Raw genomic sequence first — 23,036 nt, forward strand, 5'->3', positions numbered from 1 at the left:
TGGTAAAGTTAAAAAATTGAACCAGGGAATTCATAAATATACAGGCATTAGTATGAAATTTGCCAGCCAAAACCTCTTATAAGTTATAACAAATCTTCATCTGTTAGAAAAGGAATGCACTCAAAATAAGACTCTTAACACAAATATACCTTCATTCGAAGGCACATGAGGCCGACTGACTAGTTTTGAGGATGAATTGCAATAAACTTGAAATGATAAATAATACATTTATCCAAGAATTAAATTGTTTACACCTAATTCTGTTTCATTAGAGCCTTTATTAGGGGAAGGAAACGTCACAGCCGGAGCAGCTTTTATGATGGTGATCTAGAATTTGGCTTTGTTGCAGCATTCTTGTGCAGCATACTCCTTTGTGTGTCATATGACATGCATATTTACAAGGAAATATGTTGAACGGCAAGTTCATCAGTCCTTGATCTGTTCATTTAAACAATGATTTCAAGGGCCTGATTTTAAACACAAGACAAAAATAAGAGTTAGAATTCTAGTTACAACTTACAACTTGTGATATACTTACACATCCTCTAGTGGTGTGATGATAAACTAATTCAATAGAATACATATTGAAAGGATACCCAATGAATGATAATTGTATAATTGATCACATCTTTCATTAGATGCAATAAGTACTAATTATTTTGTAATATAATGATAATAAATAGCCATTAAGCACTAATCTAAAAACTCTTTGAATCATTTAACTAAAAACTTTAGCACCCACTGTTATATGTTTGAGGCATATGTGATAAGCATCAAAGGGAATATCACAGTGGCTAATTCAGACTGGGTAAGCATCAAAGGGAATATCACAGACCTTGCCTCAACTACAAAGAACACTATGCATGACATTATGAACAGTATATATTTGAACTTGTATATAGATTACCAACTACTATGAGGGTTTCGTCTTCTGCCCAACTTTTGAGATGCGCCTAAGATCTTGGGTTCCCGTTCTCATCTCTCTGCAAAATACATACAATTTAGGAAAGTCTTGCAACGAATCTAGATAGGAATTCTGAATTTCCACAAGAGTGATACCTTTGGTGCAAATAAACTATCAGATAGAAAATAGGGAGCAGCATCAAAGTCAGTATGGAAATAGCCAGATAGAATACACTTAATTGCTTCTGCAAAACAAAACAAAAAAGTGACTACATATTTTTCTGCAAAGCAAAATCTTCAAAAGAAAAAGGAATCTTGGTAATCACAGACAACGATTGCGAAATGCTGAAATATAAAATAAGCTAGAAGATATTGAAACTATGCCACATAAAGACTAATGGTAGCCAGAGATATTTGACCTTAGAAGTCTGTGTTCTCCATGAAAAGGAACAAGTCAGTAGAAAGACAATGTGAGTGTAAACAGGTAGAAGATTTTAACATGAGTAGTTCATCTATGCAGTCTGGGAAATTAAATTTTCCATATTTTGTTTTAAGCACATTTCATTTTTTATTGCAAAATCTATTGCTCTAGGAGACTGAAATCTTACCTTTCCTCCTCTAGGAAAATGTTTACGTTTCCTCGAGCAAGTGTGAGCGTGACAAAATTGGTGCAAGAACAATTCTACCAATACGCAAAATGTAAGCATAAGTATAATAAACTATTAAGTATCTGAAATAGTAACAAGACGACCACAAGAAAAGAGATAACTAGGCAGACAAATAACGTCAGAATTGAAATGGTACAGTTTCTGTTGATAACAAAGAAAAATACCATTAAGGCGGCGTGCTGAGCGACCTTGAATAATAGGAAAACAGCTGTCTGCAAGACCCTACAATATGGAGTTTAAAAAAAAAGATTCAGACAAGGTAATGTATAAGAATTGACAATACAAAAAATTATAGTGCCGTAAAGCAACCTCACATAGATGGTGATTCCTTGCAGCAGCTGCAGGATTGCATTTGGTCTTGCTTGACTTGGTATCCATTACAACATCACAATGCAAAGCTCCGCATAAATCAGCTAAGCACTTGCTGCCGCTCTGCATTCATAAAAAATAAAAATTCATGCGGACAAAACAAACCATATAATGGAAACAAGAACCATACATTCCAGATTAGAGATATAACTAACAGAAAAGACAGAGGTCAAATAAATTTATAATCATGTCTTGCTATATCATGCAAGTGTACAGAAATTATTTAAGCCATGTAATTAAGTCTTCACTTTTTACTTTTCTTCAGAAATTATTTTCTGATCTAATTATTCCATCATGATACAGCTAAACTGATACTTTAAAAAAAAAAACTCAATCTGTAAAGTGGGTTTAAGAAACCCCAAGGCAACCAGAACTGATAAACATGGACTAGATACAAATGCTTCTTAAAAAATAGATCTTCAATTTGCAGATAAGTTGATGTAAAATGAAACAAGAACAAAATTACAAATATAATAGAGGGAAACAAATACGTACAGAATCAGCTGAAAATGAATTAGATGTTTTACATAGACTGATTACTGAGTGACCTGATGCAGCATGCCATTGTGCAACCAAAAAGAAGAAGTTTGACACGTGATGACAAATTCGAAATTGCATCTTGCACTTATTGAACAAGTGCTCCTAACATATTAAAGCAAGGAAATACAGTCCACATACTACATTCAGAAGATTGTAGTGTCTGTTGTCAAAATGCTGATCAAGAAACTTTTCAGCACGGAAGCTTTTCTTACAGTATCCACACTGCCATTCATTTATATCCAGATGAATCTTGTGCTGTTCCTGATCCCTAAATAGATCATTGTCAGGATGAAGTCGACACTTACTTGACATCTCATAGTGCTCTTGTTCCAGAAACGGCATCAGGTACTACATTACACAAATCAGAGATGCCCTTCAGCACACTTATAGGCATGGTATGATTTTGTAAAACCACTCAATGTTTGTCCATACCTCCTCGATAATTTTCCATGCTGCCCTACTTCTTTCTCTGGAACAATGTACTTCATGAGCATGCTCGTGTTCTTGTTCAAGAGTTCTAAAATAAGAAAATAAGAAAACAACATGTACTGAAAATATGTCCAACCCAAAGAGAGAAATATAAAATCCCAGTTACAAATTTCATCATACATGTTTGGGCTAATAACGAATATAGCCAATGTCAAATGAATCTAAAGAGTGAAAGTAATATTACCTTGAAGATGCAGATTCTTCAAACTCCTGGGTAAAAAAAAAAAAAAAGCAGAAAATTACGTTACCTTGGAAGGTCCATAGAGCAAAAATATATAATTATATTCACAAAATGCTCATATGCATGAAATAACAAAAAATTGTGATTATTGTAATAACCACACAGAGACAAGGCATTTTAGTATTTGAGTAAAATGTAATTCAAGCTAGGGTGAAGCTCTGACACCTCTTTCCCTTTTGATCAAAACCTTTGCTTTGCTCTGATTAACGAGGTTCAAACTCTGGAAAATACAAACGTAAATAAAAACGCAATCCATATTTTTGTACTCTATGTAAAGTTCTCTCAATTAGAACCAAAAGTTGATTAGATAAAAATCATTACTTTACAAAACCCATAATCCAATACACAAAATTGAAGCTACCAAGCACAATTCAACATCTAAATAAGTAAAGAACAATATCATACGTATAGGCACTCACACACGCATAAAGAAGTACCTGGTTTCTCTGTGTAAAGGAGGAGACTTGAACTATTTGTTGAAGGGAAACCAATAACAAGAAAAGAATTGGAATAAAATGGCTGGTGTTCTTCATCTCTTTCAAAAACGAGAGAGTTTGAGCTTTTCTGAGCAAAACCAGAACCTGGGAAAGCTTCGGAGCACCCCGAATGCCAATATGGGTCTGTTGGTCTTCTTAGAGCTCGAAGCTCCAAACGGAGAGAGAGTTTTGCTTATACCGGTCGAGAATAGCCTGGTATCCTTGAAAGGAAAAAAACAAAGAGGATTTTGATTTTAATTGCTTATTTTCTTTCTTTCCCTTCTGTTTCTGAGTTGGAATTGGTTTACCCACTTTCATTTTTTTCACTTATTTATGAGTTCGATTGGCAGTTGTCGACCCAAAAAGCACACGAATGTGAAGCAAAGTCGTTAAAAAAAGTCAGCAGAGAAATGGTTAGCAAATGTCTAATGCAGTTGTTTGTTGCTTTGCTTGTAAGTTTCCTTTTTCTTAATTTTTGGTCGGATTTCCTTTTTATTTTCTTGCTGTGATGCTTTACGCGTGTTTGTGATTGGCTGTTGTTGTCATATACCTCTAGTTTAACAACATTTGAGTAACCATGAAAGGTTTGTGTGAGTCATTGTTTTAGCTTCCGGTGTTGCCGATTCGGGAGCATTTTGAACATTGTATGAAGTTGAAGAATATTGAGAGAATGATTTTTTTATTTTATAAAAAAATACATAGGAAAAGCAAAATGAACTAATGAGGGAAACCACGAACTTGCAAAAAATTTAAGTCACAAACAGGTCATTGTCATAATTTTCGTCCATATCATATTCTACCATTATCTTAAAACATACTCAATATGGCAGCAACAATATGCGTATGCGCACATTCATATGTTGAACCGCCAGGTTGGGAACCAAGGGGCGGCTGGCCTGTGCTGCAGCCCACCCCAAAAATCAACATCCCCTTGAGAAACCTCTAGGTTGAAGCCACCCCAATTTTTCGGCTGGTTCTGTCACTGTGAACCGGTTATCGTTTCTTCTTGCCTCTCTTTTTCGTGCTAGTTTCAGCTGAAGCTTCTGCCTCTTCAGCCTTCTGCTCTGCCTCTAATATGGCCAACTGCAGCATACACAGAAGCATTAAAGTCAATTTTTTATCTTCGTTAAATTCTCAGGAATAAATCCTATATAAACCTTGAGACACAAACCAAACAAGTTACCTCATCAAGAATTGGTTTAAGCTCTCTGTATCGACCTTCAGCAAGATCAAAACCATCCTTACGGAGCTCCTGTGATGCCAAGGCCACACCATGTCACATCACAAGCACAAAAAAACAAATATGAAAACAGCTTGAATAGGAAGCTACTTCTCCTCCTCCATATGCAGCCTATTATTTGTTTCTTCATTCATTTTTATCCTTGATAAATCTGTTGAAACTAAGGGTTTTCTTTATTGAGGAAAAGGAAGGAACAGACCTTTCCAGTGTGTTGAGTATGTTCATGCGCTGCCATTTGCCAGTACATATTTGTACGTTTGTAGAATTCTCTCAAAGATTCACCAGGCTTCACATAAGACATACAGCAATATTAGCTGAAAAAGTTATGTAATGAAGAAAATGCACAACTAAAGACGTAGGCTTACAGGTACAATGTGAAAGCAAAACAACTACAAGTTCAACCCATAAATTATACTCATTTATTCACACTTGCAATACAGTTTAAAATTTAAATAGAAATAAAAGATTAAAAAGCAGCACCGTTGGGGTTCTTTGTGAATCTGAAAGGCCAAGACTGGCTCTGATCTGCTCTATTCTTGCCCGTTTCTCTTTCCTCCGTAGAGCCCTTCCCTCGCCCTTGATTAAAGCAACAGCATCTCCCATTTGAAGGGATCCATCTTTCCCACCCTGTGCACGCATAAAAAGTGAAGACAAAACAGACAGCTCAATATTTTACTTTTTCAAAAAGTCAGTCTAATGATTTTCATCTAATTGTAATACAGGCATGGCCAAATACGAGAGATCAAATAAGATGGTATCATGAACCCCATAAACCAAAATGTACAAAGAATCAAAATAGCTAATACAAGGATGTATGCAACATTAAATTTAAAATCCTTTGTTCCAAAATTGAGTTAGCTATAGAGAGGAGGAAAAAAGGACAGACAGAATACCAAAGGAAGAAATAATTCAAAACTTCAAATAAAAGGTCATTAAAGTGTATCTTAACCACAAAATCTGGATTCCCTTAAGTGTTGAAAAAAGGAAAAACACATGTACATTATAGAGTAAATAAAAAACCTCTTCATCATTATCATCATCAGTCTCATCACTATTGCTGTCTTCATTGCATTCATCTTCACTATCATCATCTTCATCTCCATCCTCATCTTCATCCTCAGAGACCTCAACCCATTCAGATCCTGATGCCTGGGTAAAGGGAAAAGCAAACTCAGGCTTAAAATAATGAAATTCAACAAAAGCAAAGATTTCCAGTTGTCACAGTTTATTCACAATAAAGTCTGCTATAGTAACAGTTATGTCTAGTGATCAATCAAGGCAATACAACATTTGAAAAATATCAAGATGGTATGAACATCTATACACAGAGAACAATCTGTTACAAACCGGTATGATGCACTTCCACTCGTCAAGTTTGCTAAGATTAAGAGAATACAAATCATCGAGTGTAATTTCTTGGTCTTTAACCTCCATCATTCCCCCATAAACATATAATGTATCTCTTCCAACAACCATGCAAGAATTGATACGTCCACAGGGCTTCACTATCTGACATAATAGCCAAATTCAGAAATCAAATGGATGCATTTTACTGTTTGAGGAAAGATACATAAATAGATAAATTCAGCATTAAAAAAAAACCTCTGGTATATCAGAAATTTGTGAATCCAAATTAGCACTAGATTCCTGTGGCTTTCCTTCAGATTTGACAGCTAAGTCACCATTACCACCAGTCATGGTTGTAGCCATTTGATTCGATATACCATCAATTTTGCTTTCCAAGTCATCCGCTTCTTCATCATTCTCTGAATTATCATCTTTGTCATTTGCCACAGACTCCTCTGGTTCAGTTGAATTTATCTTATCATCACCATTACGTTTTCGTCCAGAACTCTTTTTTACCTGCAAAAATGAAAACAAGGGTTCTTAAATGAATTGCTTTCATTTATTTATTAATAAAAGTGAAAGATCAATGACTTTTATAAGACACTGAAATCAGTACATATTCATGCTATAAATCTATACATTGCCAAACCTTATCTTTTGTTGATTTCCCCTTCCGTAGCTCCAATGGGTACCTGTACCAGAAACAAAATTGTGATTCACAAATAGGCAGGAACTATTGCACTTTAGACTTCATTGCCTAAAACACAATTAAACTTCATAAATCACTGGAAAAAACAAAAACTAAAAAAGAGCAAGAAGTTGGGTTTGGAGGAGAATATTATCACTGGAACAAATCATGATGCGTAAACTGCAAAATGCTAATTGCTCTTTCAAGAAAACCAAATTAGATCGCAGCTGATTGTACAGGTAACCAGAACTTAATTACAACCTTCTGAAATAGACAAATTAAGGTCATAGAAAATGGGCAGACTAAGGGATATGGGCAATGATTACAAAGTCTCAAACTGTTAATAAATAAATAAATAAACCTCAGATGAGGCTTACCAGCGATGGTTGTCTAATTGGAAACCATAAAGTTCGTCCAAGAACAAGCTCATCATTACATCACCTGCATGCATCCAGGAACAAAAGGAAAATAAATCCACCTACCCTCACAAGGTCAGTCCTAGCTTCAAGCCAGGACTGTATTGCCTAGTGAAAATAGAAAGGTACAATTGAAAGAACAAACCTCCAACTTCCATGTCCACCACACCCCCAAAGAACAAAGCTCGCTTCTTATGAACACACATAGAAAACCCAGCTCGAGGTCCAGGAGGCATCCCGCTTTTTTTCACCTTTAATATGCATTGATAAATACACAAAAACAAAACGGTCACCAAAGAAAACAGTGGTTTGAAGTAAAAACCTTGTTCCATTCCCAAGTCCTAGGATCAAGAGACCACAAGTCTGAATGAACAACTCCTTTCTCAGAGCCAGTTTTATCAGATGAAACTTCTTTGGAATAGCCACCATATAAGAAAATCTGTCATGTTAAAAAGAGACCACAAGGTCAAGGCTGTTAAGGATGTCAAGATATGACAGGCATTATGAAGTTATTCTGAATCACTCACCTCATCTTGGTACACAAAAAACTGAAAACCGCTTCGGGCACTTGGCCACATGGAACCCGGCCTAGGAGTTATTTCTTGCCACTGGAATGCAATGTCGTAAAAGTATTAATTAAACATGTGTGTGTGTGTGTGTGTATACATGCACACAGATATATAGATTAACGCGACACAGCGAAGATATCTTTACCTTGAACTGATCAAGGTCAAATACATAGAGATCATTATGGTACCTGCACAACACTTTATTATGGTCAACCCCAACTTCAACTGTCATGCAACAATACACAATGAAAACCAGTTTAGTTAATAAAAAAGATTTGCGTGAAAGCCCATAACACAATATCTGTGAAATCGGCCCGCATTAAAAGAGAAAATGTATTTTAAAGGACAGTAAATATGTCCAGAAATTTTTGGAAAGAACAGAGATACAATAAAACCAACTTTGCAGCTAAATTTCACATGGTGCTTTGGATCTGAGCATCAAGCCAACATAAAAAATCAACACCAAATCATGAGATAAATAATTATGAAACCTTCAAAATGTTAATAAAAATCATCAACAACCTCACTTCTCTAAGAGTGTCATAGAAGCCTCCAAAAACAATAATCTTGTGCTTGTACAGTACCTGTAACATAACCAAAAACATAGATGTTTTTAGAAATCTCTGTTTACAATTTTTTTTAACAAAAAAAGGTATGTAAGATGAAGATTAGACTAATTTTGTCACGTCCGTCTCAACATGCACACACAGGTATATGGAAATTAGACAACTCAACTCCATAGTCCATACTAATTAGGCATTGCACATGTCAATCTAAAGCAACCTGAATTTACCATTCGATGACCTGAGCGTGGACTTGGACTCCCTTTTAAATTTAGTTGTTCCCATTGATTCGTTTTGAGGTCCAACATCCAAAAGTCCTATAACAGGAAGACATAAAGGTAAAATTGTAAAAAACAAACTATGATGATATGTAGGTTAAAAAGTCAAACCCCAGTCTGCAACAAACAATATTTCAAAGGTTTTACCTTGTAGTGATGGAACCTCTCTTGGTTTGGGGAAGTAAACTCACCACCTAATGACAAACAAATGCAATCATGTTCATGATGCAAAAGAATTAAAAGTGCATGTGGTGCACATGTAATTGTAAATATAAATGAAATTTTGTCAGCATACCAAAGATGTAAAGATAGTTCTTCCATGTCACGGCCTGGTGTGCACTACGAGGAGGTGGACTATTGGGGCTCGAAATTAACTTCCATTCCTGCTTTTCAACATCGTAGCGGTAAAGATCACCATACACAAACGTCTGCAGCAACAAAAATTATCAGAACTCAAGGTGAACATTAGGGAAACAAAAAAAATCCAATTAATTCATATAAAGCAAATAAAGCATATAGATTCTAAAAGAATATCAAGACCTAACCTTATTACCATTGTAGAATTCACCCCCGTAAAGGATTAACTCTGTCTCTTTCAAGGGATTTATGTTCAGCTACATAATTAACAAGCACAAAATATGAGATTTACAAGGGGTAATGCACCCATACATTCACAAACAAAACTAAGACTAATCCACTAAATGAAAATTGCTAAAAAAATTCAAGTGTGTCATTACCGTGCAATTTGATCGCGGAGACGGAGCTGGGACATTGTCCTCAACATGGACGTCCTTCTTCTTGGCTTCTTCTTTTTGTATATTCAACTGTGGAAAAAGCAAATGCATTGCAAATTATTCAAAAATCGAATAACACCTCCATTTCCATTTCATCTTGCCACCAATTCAAAGGTAACCATTGAGATCAGAAAATAAAACTGAGTTCACAAACATCTCTGTATGAACTTCAAAAACAAACAATCGCTCTTAATACACAACATTTCTAGGATAGCAGGGCACCCTTCTGTTTCTGCACTAAAACACTCCCTAAATTGCTGAACTGATTTCCCATAAATATCATCTTAGACTTTCACTTATGCAACGCTTTTCCAGAAAAACCAAATTCATAAACTTTAACTACGAATATCTCAAATTCAACAACGAACAATTAAACCCGTAAGGAATTTGTTTAAAACTCCCACAGACTATTTCAGGTTCTCAAATGATCCATAACTCTAAATAACAAGCACACAATGACACAAACACATATATATGCATAGGTCGAGTATGAAATTACCAAAATGGCATCGATGTCATCCTCGGGCGAGAGCTTCTTGGTCTCTCTGCGAGCTCTCTTCTCATCAGCTTTCGCTGTTTTCTTCTCTGTTTTCTCTTTGCCTTTTCCTGGCTTCTTCGTCTTCTTCCCCATTTCTCGAAACACAGCCAAAGAGGCTCAAAGCAGCTCCGAGTCTTTCAGGCTATTCAATTCAGAGCAGACTCGGCGCGAGGAAGAGGAGTGAGCTATCTGGACGACACTATAAATGACACTGTTGTTTTCGGCGAGATGTCTTTTGCTTGGGGTAGTAATCCGCGGGCAGTTGGGTCACTGGGTCACGACCTCACGTTGTCGTTTTCTAAAGATGAGGCCAAAACCGGACACAACTTAAGGCCCAGCGTTCAATCGGAACGGACTCGTCTGGAACAAACATAATAAGGGTATAACTCAAATGGTTTTCTTTTTTATTTTTTAATATTTATTTTTTAGTTGCGTGAGCGTAGTATGGTTTTCTTTTTTCTTTTTTATTTTATTTTTAGAATTAAGAAAATATAATATGTGTAGTTATGTTCCATAAAAGTAGGACCTATTATCTGATTTTGTTTTTAATTTTAACTTTTTTAATATGAAAAAATGTGAATTTACCATATTATCCTCATTTAATTCTTAATTTTAATTCTTAATGTTTGAATTAACCAAGGGCATTTTCTGGCATTTTGAATGTTTCACCATTCTCTGCCTTTTGCTTTATATATATAGATAAATACTAAAAAATGGAGTATAGCAACGCGACTATACTATTAAATTTAAAAAAGAAACGGAGTATAGCCGTTCGGCTATACTATTAATTTGAAATTTTTTTTTTTTTAAACACGAGGTAACTTTGAGGCTATACTATTAATTTGATTATTTTTTTTTTAAACACGAGGTAACTGCAAGGCTATACTATTAATCTGAATAAAAAATTTAAAACACGGAGTATAGCCACGCCGCTATACTCTTTTAATATATTATATTTCAACAGTATAGTCACACATATATACTTTTTTTTTTATAAAAAAAGAAAGAAAAAAAGACCTAGTATAGCCGCGCGGTCGTACTATTTATTAGAAAAATGATAATTTTGGTAAGTTACAACTGAAAATGTTATGATTATGTAATATTTTACAATAATTTATTTTAATATTTATATATATATATAGGGCTCGTCAATGGGCCGGGCCGGGCAAGCCCGGCCCAAATTTAATGGGCTTGGGTCGGGTCAGGCCGGGCTTTAACGAGGAGAGATTAAATATCGGGCCGGGTCGGGCTGGGCTTTTTTAAAAAATTCAAAGCCCAAGCCCAGCCCATGAATCGGGCTTGAAAAAGCCCATCGGGCCGGGCCGGGCCGAAATGGGCCCAAATTCAAATATACTCAATTATTCGCTTTGGATGCCTTCAAATGATATCCGTTCCACTGTGACTGATATTATTCCCTTCAAATGATATCCGTTCCACCGTGATGCTTTCCCTCAATTATTCCATTCCACTGTGACTGATATTTTTTAATTTTCTCCTTCCCTTCCCCTTCCCCTTCACCCACACTTTCTCTTTCTCTAGGAGATTAGCCAGCAATAATCACCAACAAAAAAGATCATCAAAACCATGGCTAGTTCTCGTTCTCCCTGTGGAGCCTTCAAGTTCTTAAGAAGAAAATGTGTGATAGGGTGTATTTTTTAGCCTTATTTCTCCTATGAAGAGGGAGCTACCCATTTTTCTGTCATCCACAAGGTTTTTGGCGCAAGCAATGTGTCGAATCTTTTAGCTCACCTTCCGTTGAGCGATCGATGTGAGGCCGCAACGACAATATGGCATGAAGCTGTAGCCAGGCTTCAAGATCCCATATATGGCTGTGTTTCACAAATTATTGCTCTCAAACAGCAGGTTAATCATTTAGTACCCTTTGTATGTTCAGATTGTATGTTGAAGTAAATGATGAGTATATGCTTTTGGTTTGAACTTTTCAGGTGGTCAACTTACAAGCACAGTTAGCTTTCCTCAAGGATCAAGCATATGCTGTAGCAAACCCTAATGATCAGAGTGCACACGACTTACAGGCCTATATGGAGGAATGTGACCTGATTAATGAAATTCCAAAGTGCTCTAACTACGAGGACCTTGTGACAAGCCTCACATTAATGAGAGCCAATGCTCACATTAATGAAATTCCAGAGTGCTCTAATGCTCAATCAAGCTGGAGGAAATGTTAGTTTCAAGTGTCATTATTGTCAAAGGAGGTGGGATTAGGTGTTTGTCTATTAATTATTATGTAAAGATATTTGTCTTTTTTTTTTCATAAATATGAGGCCTATTTTGATGTGTTTTTATATTTCCTCTTTTTCTTTGTTCATAACTTCATAGTTCTCTTTTTTTTTCTTTGTTCATAACTTCATAGTTCTCTTTTTTTTCTCATAAATATAAAGATATAGTTATACATCGGGCTTCATCGGGCCGGGCTTTTATGGGCGGGCCGGGCTGGGCTTCATCGGGCCGGGCCTATGGGCCGGGCTGAGCTTCAAACACTCAAGCCCAAGCCCAAGCCCAGCCCAAGCCCAAGCGGGCCGGGCTTTCTCAAAGCCCATAACGGGCCGGGCCGGGCTTTTTTTCGATGGGCCGGACGGGCCCCCGTAAGCCCATGAGCCCGCGGGCCAAATGATGAGGCCTATATATATATATATATATATATATATATATATATTATTTTTAATCAATAATATGTGGAAATTGTGTGTATAATACGTGAAGTTTGTGTGTACTATTGAAAACTTTGTAAAAAAAAACGTGTATTAAACATGAAAAATACGAACATTTGTGTATTTTATGTTTGCTTTTTATTAATAAAAAAAACTTTTATTTTACTGAGTCTTGAAGACGTGTACAAAAAACGGAAGTATTATTGAAAAATATATATGTACGTATATATATATGAGTATTAAACGGGAAAATATACGGATAATAACTCTGGAAAAAATCAACCTGAAGTATTAAACGAATATTATAAGGAAAATGAAAGTAGGAATGAGAAATATGTACGTACATTTACAATACAAGTATTAAATGGAAAATACTAAATAATTTATACGAATAATAACCTTGGAAATACTATTAATATGAATAAATAATTAAAACCGGAGTATAGCCGGCCGGCTATTAATTTGAAAAATATTTTAAAAAAATTGGAGTCGGAACTATTAATTTCAAAAACTATTATAAACACGTAGTATAGCCGACCGGCTATACTTCTAATTCGAATAAATATTAAAAAACGGAGTATAGCGATGCAGCCATACTATTAACTTGAAAAAAATTTAAAACCACGGAGTATTGCCGTACGTACATGTATAATACGAGTATTAAATGGAAAAATATGAAAAATGAAAGTAGTAATGACAAATAAGTATGCGGAAAATGGAAGTATTATTGAAAAATGCATACGTATGTGTATAATATGAGTATTAAACGGCAAAATATACAGATAATAACTCTGGAAAAAATCAACATGAAGTATTATATGGAAAATGAAAGTAGTAATGAGAAATATGTACGTGCATTTACAATACGAGTATTAAATGGAAAATACTAAATTATTTATACGAATAATAAACATGGAAATACTATTAATATGAATAAATATTTAAAAAACAGAGTATAGCCCCCCGGTTATACTGTAAATTTGAAAAATATTTTTAAAAAACGGAGTATAGCCGACCGGCTGTACTATTAATTTGAATAAATATTAAAAACCGGAGTATAGCCCATCGGCTATACTATTAATTTGAATAAATATAAAAAACCGGAAATCGGCTATACTATTAATTTGCATAAATATTAAAACACATTGAATAGCCGCACGGCGGTACTTTTAATTTGAATAAATAATAATTAAAATATAATCACTAATGAAAGTATTTAAACATGGCTAAGATATTATTTAATGAAGAAAAAAGAAAAGTTTAAAAGTATAGCCGCTCGGCGGTACTCTTTAAATAGAATTTTAAACGTATAGCCGCACGGCTATACTATTTAAATATAATATTTTAAAAGTATAGCCGTGCGTCTATACCATTTGAGTAGCATAATCTTGATTTCTCTTTTTTGATTAGTATTTAAATCTGAAAGTGCCCCAAGGCCGAAGGCCCAACTTTTTGACAATTATATAATATTCAATGCCCAAAGTGATTTTGAAGCCGAATTTGCTGCTACTTGGCCCAACTTTCATTTACCAAATGTGGGACTTCAACACTTACAAAGACCTCACTTTTTTTTTTTTTCTACCAATGTGGGACAAATGTCCCTGAATTTCATTCAAACTTTCAACAATAAGTTTATAACATATGTGTTATGTTTAAAATTCATTATTCACAGTTTTTAGAGTTTATATGCATGTTATAATTTGAGTGAATTCGTAACACCGCACCATCTTAACATTTGTTTAAAATGCACAAAAATGATTAGTCTTAAGAGAACGAATGAACATTTGAGTATGCAAGGGTGGAACCATAAATTTTTTAATGGGTGGGCTAGCTAAAGTTATTAGCTTAAAATATAATGATAAATTTTTTTTGTACTTACATTTTCTATAGTTTTTCTAGAAATAAAAGTATACATTAAATCATATAAATCACATAATTGTAAACACAAGGAAAAAATTTGAAATTAGAGCCATATTATTCGTGAGAGGGTGAATTTCATTTAGAAAAATGCTTTTCTTTTGGAGACAAATTAATAGAACAATTTTAAAATTGATGTTGGGATAAACTTTGACACTAAATACAAATGTGGAAGATCTCTTACTATGCATATTGGTGCTGAAATTGTATATTTATTTATTTATTTTCAATTAAAATATATACTATATGTATATTTAATTTGTTTTTTTCCCAAACTGTCCCTGGGCTACAGCCAAGGGCAGCCCTTGCCTTAGTTCCGCCAGTGTGAGTATGGTTGCCTCTTCCTTTAGTTCATACCTTTTCTTAAGTAATGCCAATCAGTAACACTAAATTTTCTGTCTTTTTCATTTTAAAACTGTCTTAAATTCTTCACTTTCTCTCCTCTCTATTGTCTCTCAAAAGGAGAACCCACTGGTGTTTCAAGTTTCGACATATGCTTTCCAAAATTTCAATTTCTGCGCATGCGATTGGTAAAACTGTTTTCATGGTTTTCAAGTTACATGGCTACAAACTTTTTAGTGCAAAGTTTGAACCTTTTGAGGCCGGCCTTGTGGATTCTTTTAACTAGTGGACAACAAGTGACAATTGCCTTGGTACCTTTTGATATTATTATTTTTGTCCATTTCTTTAATTGCATGCGTTAAACACATCTTTTAATGTATTTATACTTTATCTTTTTTTATTCTTTTTTGATTTTTACTTCAATTTTTGCTCACAAAATTGATTGGTGCCTTTGGCTACAATTTAAGGTCACAGAACCCCAACATTAAGTACAAAAATGGTAGTATAATAAACATTTTGAGATCCTTTGAAGATTTGGAATTTGGTATTTTTGATGGCTACTTGTCACCAAACCACAATTTTAATGACAAACTATATAAAATTTATAGATAAGGAAACCGACTATATGGCACCTTCAGAACCCCAAAATCTTAAATCAGATTTAGAGGAGAGATTTCATAACATTTTATTTTATCGGTGGATAAGATTTTCAAAAGAATAAAATTTAGTGATGCATTTCCTGCATGGTTGCATGCCATGTGCAATATTATTAATAATTAGGGTTTTGTTAACGTTACTAGCATAAGATATTAAGTCACTATAATTAGGTGAGCATGATTAGGCGACATGATTAAGAGATTAATTGTCCGTGGTTATCCAAGTTACAAATCTTATGCAAAACTTGCCATTTTTATATGCACCTAGTTTTCCGAGTTTCTGATATTTAACCTGCTAAAGAGTATTTGTAAGCTTTGCAATAGTGCTTAAAGATTTTGAACTTCTCCACCGATTGCCAATTGATTTTAAGTTGGATGCACACACTCTAATGCGGCATAATTAAGCAATTTTCACTTCAAAGTATTTAGGAAATTATATATGATTTTATTTGTTTAACTTATCGAATATATGTATTCAATTTGTTCATATCAGAATGTAAGTTGAATTGGTTCGAAACCCTGGTGAGAGTCGCCTCAATATACTCGATCATCGCATGTATAAAGAGTCATCAACTTGTTTTTTTTTTGTCTAAAACCATAATTAGCATCTTAAGAATCAATAATATAGATGAAAGTCACGTAGTAGTGAGTTGCCTTTTTAATATCCAAAACAAAAGTACAGAGGTTGCCATAATTATATATTATTATTAGTAGTAGTATTATTAGTATTATTATCAAGTTCAACCCTCCCAAAACCAAACCAAACAAATTTTATTTCATCCTAAAAAGCTAGTGACCATGTGATGTAACGCTTGTAACGCCCTACTTCCTAAGTTTCATTGAGCCCTGCATGGTGCCCATTTGTTCTTATAATATATCTTCTTTTTTGGTCAAGTTCTTATAAATATAATCTACGAAGATTCCCTTTCTAGCCAGCTCAAGCATCTTGTTGCACATCTATATATATAAGTGTAACCACCACCCTAGCATAAGACACAATTTCACACCCAATTGAGTACGTCAGAGAGAGAGAGAGAGAGAGAGAGAGATGGGAGGTGAGCTATGTGCAACAATGGGAAATGGGTTCTTCATAAGAATAGGCAAATCATGGAGCCAGTTGGAGAAAGGATTAAATGATGGAGTCTCTAAGAGCAAAGTTGGCAAGTACTTCAAGTTAGAAGCAAGAAAGAGCTGTTTTACTAAGGAACTACGTGCAGGCTTAGCTACTTTCCTCACCATGGCCTACATCATCACCGTCAATGCCACGATCATTGCCGACTCCGGCGGCATGTGCTCCATCGCTGACTGCTCCGCTCCGGCAAACCAAACAGCCACCGCAGATTGCATGCTCAAGCCGAATGAAGGGTACCAAAGTTGCCTCTCAAAAACCAAGAGTGACCTTGTTGTTGCTACAATTGTATCAGCCATGATTGGGTCAATTGCCATGGGTGTCTTGGCAAATCTGCCCTTGGGTTTAGCCCCAGGCATGGGCCCAAATGCTTACTTGGCTTATAACTTGGTGGGTTTTCATGGAACTGGAAATATGTCTTACCAAACTGCACTAGCTGTGGTTCTAGTTGAGGGATGTGTTTTTCTTGCAATTTCCGCGTTTGGGATCAGAGAAAAGCTGGCCAGGCTTATCCCTCAACCTGTTAGGCTTGCTTGTGCAGCAGGAATTGGCTTGTTCATTGCTTTTGTGGGCTTGCAAATCCACCAAGGTGTTGGCCTAGTTGGACCAGACCCATCTACATTGGTCACCATCACAGCTTGTGCTAATACAAACCCACAAACTGGTGAGTGCCTTGGTGGAAAAATGCATAGCCCAAAATTCTGGCTGGGTTCTGCTGGGTTTTTAATTACATGTTATGGCCTAATCAAGGAGATTAAGGGTAGCATGATATATGGTATTGTCTTTGTTACACTTATTTCATGGTTTAGGGGCACACATGTGACAGTTTTTCCCAACACACCAGTTGGTGACACAAGTTACAATTACTTCAAGAAAGTGGTAGATTTTCACAAAATTCAATCCACGGCTGGAGCTTTTAGCTTTAGCAACTTCAATAGGTCTGAGGTTTGGGTGGCTTTGGCCACCTTGCTATATGTTGATGTGCTTGCCACCACAGGCACATTGTATACCATGGCTGAAATGGGAGGGTTTGTGAATGATGAAGGAGGCTTTGAAGGTGAGTACTTAGCATACTTGGTCGACGCCGGCTCGACCATCGTGGCGTCCGCATTGGGAGTGTCCCCCGTTGCAACCTATGTTGAATCTTCTGCGGGTTTGAGAGAAGGCGGACGAACAGGGTTAACAGCAGTGACAATTGGTTTATGTTTTTTTGTATCATTGTTTTTCATTCCTCTGTTGTCTAGTGTGCCTCCATGGGCTATAGGCCCTTCACTGGTCATGGTTGGGGTGATGATGATGAAGGTTGTGAAGGACATAAACTGGGGAAACATGAAGGAAGCTGTGCCTGCTTTCATAACCATGCTTCTCATGCCTCTTACTTATTCTATAGCATATGGGATTATTGGTGGCATTGGGCTCTACCTAGCTCTTAATCTATATGACTATTTGGTGGTGCTGCTTAAGTGGTTGGCTAAGATGAGAAGAATGGTGGTCAAAGAACACAATCAAGTGTCTGCTACAGCTGCTGTAGACTCGGCAAATGAAATTATTTGAAGGGTTAGAGGTCAAAATCTAATTTTGTTGACAAAGAAAAGTAGGGTTGGAAAATTCAAGAAACAGCTGTGTACAGATGTAGTTTATCAAATTTTAATATTTCATGAACAACATCCTTTCTACGAAATTTATGCAGATGCTCTGACCACATGTAACAGACAAGAACTACTGTAAAGGCATCTTAACAAACAAAATGCAGGGCTACTTGCTCATGAAAGGAGCACCTAAACTAGGCCGTACCATTTAGAACCTAATGCATGTTCATAACATAAGTGCTGGTTTTGCAGTTCTACATAAAGAGTTTTCTTAGTAGTAATTACGCGTACATACAAATCAAAAAGTGTTGAATCTCTCATTTGCTAATTATCTGGACGGGGCATATGCCTTCAACTCCATTTTCAACCCCAATAACACACTCATCTCCTGGTTGAATGTTGTTTGCCTTGCTGAAAGCTTCCCAACCGCTTGCCAATGTTTGGAAGTAATTTCTTTCAATGTAGAGGACTGGCCACAATCTCATTACTGGGTCTCGAAGGTAAACTACCCTCCTATCCGTTTGAGGCCTTCCTCTATAGGTCATGCGTATTGGCAACCTCATTGGCAACTCCTGCAAAAGTATCCAAGGGAGGCAAAGCCAGTTAAGCAAAACCAAAAGAATACTCGGTATTAGGGTTAGGTGCAAAACTATACAAACATAAAATTATCAGATGTGCCCTTCTGCACATGTATACGGCACGCAATGATAACTAAGTCTTCAAAGTCCCACATTGATTTTTCTTTTTTGGTCCCAATTCCCATATATTGATTAAAAAGTCAAACTTAATTGTCAATTGGTTGATTTTTACAAGATTGTGTCAAACTAGCACAAGTCTGAAGAGATAATATGTCGCATATCTTGGAGAATAGAAACGTTCTATAGAACAGTATAATTATCAGATGCAATTTTCTCACAAAATGAAATTACAGAATTTGGAAGAGTAAAAGATTATTGAAACAAAAGCATGCAGTGAAGGAGGCACCAATACCAACAAATGGTCAATCACTAAATCTATCATATAAAACCAGACTAAAATTCAATGCAAGCAATGCGTACAAGAAGAGACAAAATATATAGAGTGCAAAAACTAGCATGCAAGAAAAGAATGGCTGCCTGCTTTCACCTGACAGGAGAAACTGGATGAGATTAGCAAGGTTATGACTGGATCAACAGGTTCAGATTTTACCACAGGAACAGCACAGTCATTTTCTGTTCTAATCATATTAGAAATCTTACTACACACCGGGTTGACAACCTTTACTGATTCCCCTACATTTAGTTGCATTGTAGTTAAATCAGAGTGGCACACAGCAAAACACTCTCATGCATCCATATGCACAAACACAAACAGAGCTTTCCTTAACAAAATGATGTGAAAGTACAGTTTTACCATTTATTTGTGGAATGATTTTCTGACTGCACGGATCTGAAGTCAACTCCACAGACTCTATTTTAATGGCCTTCATCGCTTTATCTGTTCAACAAATCACTTTTTTTTATCATCAGAAATATTACATAAGATATATCAAATTGTTAAACGGCACTTTGCCAAAAACTGAAAGGTGCCCCAACAATAGTGCAGGGACATATAGCAACTGAAATGAAGACAAGCCAGAATGCTATGAAAAATTTGGGATGCAAAAGTAATGGGAATACCAGTATTTTGGACTTCGGTTTCAGAAGAGTTATTTATCCAACTCCTATCAAACTTGGATGCCTCTGAAGGAATTGCTGCAGTCACTGCTTCTTTAGCCACTGGACTTTTATCAACTGAGCTAGCCTCATTTATCAATCTTAGCAATGAACCATCATGATCTGAGCATGTTTCATCCATTGGAATTGCTGTAGTCACTGCTCCTTTAGCCACTGGATTTTTGTCAACTGGGCCAGCTCCATTTCTCAATCTTAGTAATGCATCATCATGATGTGAGCATGTTTCATCCATTGCAGTTACTTCATTGCTTCCACCAGTGCCAGCGTTCTTTGTCAACATTTCAAAATCAGACAAATCAAAAATATAGGTTCTGTCATCTTCTTGTTTGTCCCCCACGTCTCTATCGAACATACAGATCATTTCTTCAATGTATGCTTCTTTGGGATTGTGCTTTGACCTTTCATTACTATTATCAAGGGTTGAAGCATTTTCTGTGACAATTAGAGCTTTTCCCATGTCATTCATCTCATACAGGTGGTGACCTATATCTGCATCTGAGCCAGACACAACAGAGGTTCTTGAATCCCGTTTGTTCATTGAACTTTTATCAATTGTGTGACTTGGACCAGCTTTGGTATACTTTCTGTTATCCCTTGTCCTTTTCTTCTGATTTACGGCCTCAGGAAAGTTGAGTTTCTCACACCCAGATTTGTCATAAATTTTAACAATAAAATGTGCACTTGTGATGTAATTGAAGACCAGAAATTCTCCAATCTTTAGATCATGGTCTAATGAAAATGCATTCCATCCTTGTTTAAGAGAAAGGGAGCCATTACTTCTGGATATTATAACTTCCCATTGCAGCCCCCGTGAATCTTCAAGAACAGCTTTTTGATTAACCAATGCTGACACAGTAGGAGCAAATTTAGGAGGCAAGAACTGCAACGAGATAATGCAGTCAGCTTAGAAGAGGCAATCTCTAGTTCATCATAGGGGAAAAAGGGGAGTTGCAGAAATTACGTATTACTAGTAAAGTATACTTATCATATTTGTGAGAAAAAGAAAAGGTAGTTAAAGCTTTAGCAGGAATTTCTCCAGAGTCTACTACATTACATAGTTTACATAATTCTAGAAAGAAAAATACAGAGTAATATTGGTGTTTAAATATGGACTTCCAATGGGAATGTCATCTCCACAAAAGAAGAGATACAATCGAATTTGTTTATCATCTCGAAGCCATTAATTAGTAAGCTCATAAAATATATATCCTAGACTAAAAAATAGACAGGGGTAATAGAGATAAAAATGAAATAGAATAGGATTTAGGGGTAAGGGAGGACAATTTATCGTACCAAAAGTTTAGAAAACTGATCTCCAATCATGATTTTGAAAAAAGAGCCAACATCAGGTGAAGCTTTCTTCTTGTTCCCATGATCCAGCAAACACTTCTGAGTGCATTCTACACAAGCTACCTTGCCATCCATCTCTTCTCTTGCTCTGTTGAATACTTTTACCACTACAAGAAATAAAACAAGATAAATTACTACGGTATTCTAATGACACAATAATGTCATTCAAAGAAGGGAAAAAGAAGCACAAACCCAAAGGAGATTATTTCAAAGAGCTCAAGAACATAATAACTAGCATGCAATGCTTAAAAAATTTAAGGGTTAACTGCGGTTTTGCCCCTGAACTATCACAAAATTGTCAATTTTCCCCTTGTTACTTTTTTTTCGGTAAATTAACTAAATAAGAGAGGTCAATCTCACCCTCACCGTTAGAATTTTGAACTCCATCCCATTTTCACGTGAGAAAGGAAAAAGGTTTTAGAAAGAAAAAAAAGCAGTTAAAATACAAAATTAATTTAAAAAATATTTAAATGTAAAAAGAAGTATCCAGCAAAGCAACCAACAAAACCCCAACCCCTCCCTCGCGGGACTCCCTCCCCCACCCCCTTCCAACCACTACAAAAAATTCTTGATCTCCCTTAGACCTCTCTGTCCTTCTCTCTCTCTTTCTCTCTCTCTCTCTCTCTCTCTCCATGTCACACGTCACACTAAAACCCCAAAATTTGAAAACCCATAACAGATACAAACATAATATTAATATGATATGAAGAAGAAAAAAATGCCTACAAAATCCAGGTTTTTAATAAGCTACAAGGATGCAAGGAGAGATTGGAGCAAGAGCATCAAATTTTTCGAAACGGGTCGAAAGATGGAACCAATTTAAGCAACATAATGAACAAAAAAAATATGTTGCACCTTAACAGCGTTCTTGAGCAAAATATCATCCTCATCAGGAATGCAAGGAGATAATGGAGCAAGAGCACCCACGGAGAGAGATTGTGTGTGTGAGAGTGAGAGAGAGAAAAAGAAGACATAGAGGTGGGAGGGGGAGGGAGATCAAGAAATATTTGTGGGGAGATAACGTTCACTAACAAATAATTTTTTGCAAGAACAAAAATAAGCAATGTAACCTTCAAAGCTTCACGATCATGACTAAAACAAACATGTATGGTACCAGAAAACCAAAAAGGAACTTTCTTTCGCTTAAAGTTAGGACCTTTTTCACTAAACAAACACGATCCTAGTATTAGTATAAACATCCCTCATTCTAGTTAGCAAAGGACTTAAATTCACTAACAGATAAATTTTTGGAAGAACAAAAATGAGCTAAATTGCGAAGCATACTTACCACCAGTACTAAGAAGCTCTTTCGAAAGAAGACTTTTTGAGTGATTTTGGGTTCAGTCCTCTCTGAAAAACTTTGTCTTTGAAAGGTCCGGCAAGGGCTCAGCTTGCCAGTCACCAGTCACCAGTCACACTCATTATAAACTTCTTCTTCTTTTTTGTTTTTGTTTTTGTTTTTATTTTTGTTTTTAGTCAAGTTAACAAAAAGTCAAGGCATTGGATTTGGGTTTTATGCAAGCCCATGAAACTGGCCCAACTCAAAA

General features: G+C 35.9%; 4 protein-coding genes across 5 annotated transcripts; 1 reads left to right on the forward strand and 3 right to left on the reverse strand.

Annotated features, from left to right (window-relative positions):
* Positions 1 to 37: 37 nt before the first annotated feature.
* On the reverse strand, positions 38 to 4,034 carry LOC110752165 (C2H2-like zinc finger protein). Its single transcript, XM_021952772.2, has 10 exons — positions 3,648 to 4,034; positions 3,154 to 3,179; positions 2,913 to 2,997; positions 2,619 to 2,828; positions 1,881 to 2,003; positions 1,736 to 1,793; positions 1,512 to 1,585; positions 1,060 to 1,148; positions 908 to 983; positions 38 to 467 (listed from the first exon to the last, which is right to left on the reverse strand). Exons 1-9 carry the CDS (start codon positions 3,741 to 3,743, stop codon positions 914 to 916), a joined length of 831 nt encoding a protein of 276 aa, XP_021808464.1. The 5' UTR covers positions 3,744 to 4,034; the 3' UTR covers positions 38 to 467; positions 908 to 913.
* Positions 4,035 to 4,399: 365 nt separating this feature from the next.
* On the reverse strand, positions 4,400 to 10,378 carry LOC110752162 (Galactose oxidase/kelch repeat superfamily protein). 2 transcript variants are annotated; one of them, XM_021952767.2, is made up of 20 exons: positions 10,081 to 10,376; positions 9,525 to 9,611; positions 9,333 to 9,401; positions 9,083 to 9,215; positions 8,935 to 8,981; positions 8,740 to 8,826; positions 8,469 to 8,530; positions 8,092 to 8,134; positions 7,905 to 7,985; positions 7,700 to 7,816; positions 7,523 to 7,628; positions 7,339 to 7,402; positions 6,923 to 6,965; positions 6,529 to 6,789; positions 6,274 to 6,435; positions 5,947 to 6,075; positions 5,407 to 5,553; positions 5,126 to 5,212; positions 4,870 to 4,938; positions 4,400 to 4,769 (listed from the first exon to the last, which is right to left on the reverse strand). In XM_021952767.2, the coding sequence occupies exons 1-20, from the start codon at positions 10,210 to 10,212 to the stop codon at positions 4,680 to 4,682; spliced, it is 2,016 nt and encodes a 671-aa protein (XP_021808459.1). In that variant the 5' UTR covers positions 10,213 to 10,376; the 3' UTR covers positions 4,400 to 4,679. The 2 variants fall into 2 exon arrangements, with proteins under 2 accessions (XP_021808459.1, XP_021808460.1); XM_021952768.2 differs by lacking the exon at positions 8,469 to 8,530 and having other exon boundaries at positions 8,092 to 8,171; positions 8,730 to 8,826; positions 10,081 to 10,378.
* Positions 10,379 to 16,714: 6,336 nt separating this feature from the next.
* AZG2 (Xanthine/uracil permease family protein) lies at positions 16,715 to 18,488 on the forward strand. The gene has a single exon (XM_021952756.2). The coding sequence runs from the start codon at positions 16,755 to 16,757 to the stop codon at positions 18,387 to 18,389; it is 1,635 nt and encodes a 544-aa protein (XP_021808448.1). The 5' UTR covers positions 16,715 to 16,754; the 3' UTR covers positions 18,390 to 18,488.
* A 106-nt stretch (positions 18,489 to 18,594) lies between these two features.
* On the reverse strand, positions 18,595 to 22,918 carry LOC110752147 (uncharacterized). Its single transcript, XM_088253874.1, has 6 exons — positions 22,778 to 22,918; positions 21,433 to 21,596; positions 20,083 to 21,019; positions 19,817 to 19,900; positions 19,550 to 19,695; positions 18,595 to 18,996 (listed from the first exon to the last, which is right to left on the reverse strand). Exons 2-6 carry the CDS (start codon positions 21,562 to 21,564, stop codon positions 18,742 to 18,744), a joined length of 1,554 nt encoding a protein of 517 aa, XP_088110000.1. The 5' UTR covers positions 21,565 to 21,596; positions 22,778 to 22,918; the 3' UTR covers positions 18,595 to 18,741.
* Positions 22,919 to 23,036: the final 118 nt, after the last annotated feature.

Source organism: Prunus avium, chromosome 5 (genome assembly GCF_965620075.1).
Source record: "Prunus avium chromosome 5, drPruAviu1.hap1.1, whole genome shotgun sequence".
NCBI lineage: Eukaryota > Viridiplantae > Streptophyta > Magnoliopsida > Rosales > Rosaceae > Prunus > Prunus avium.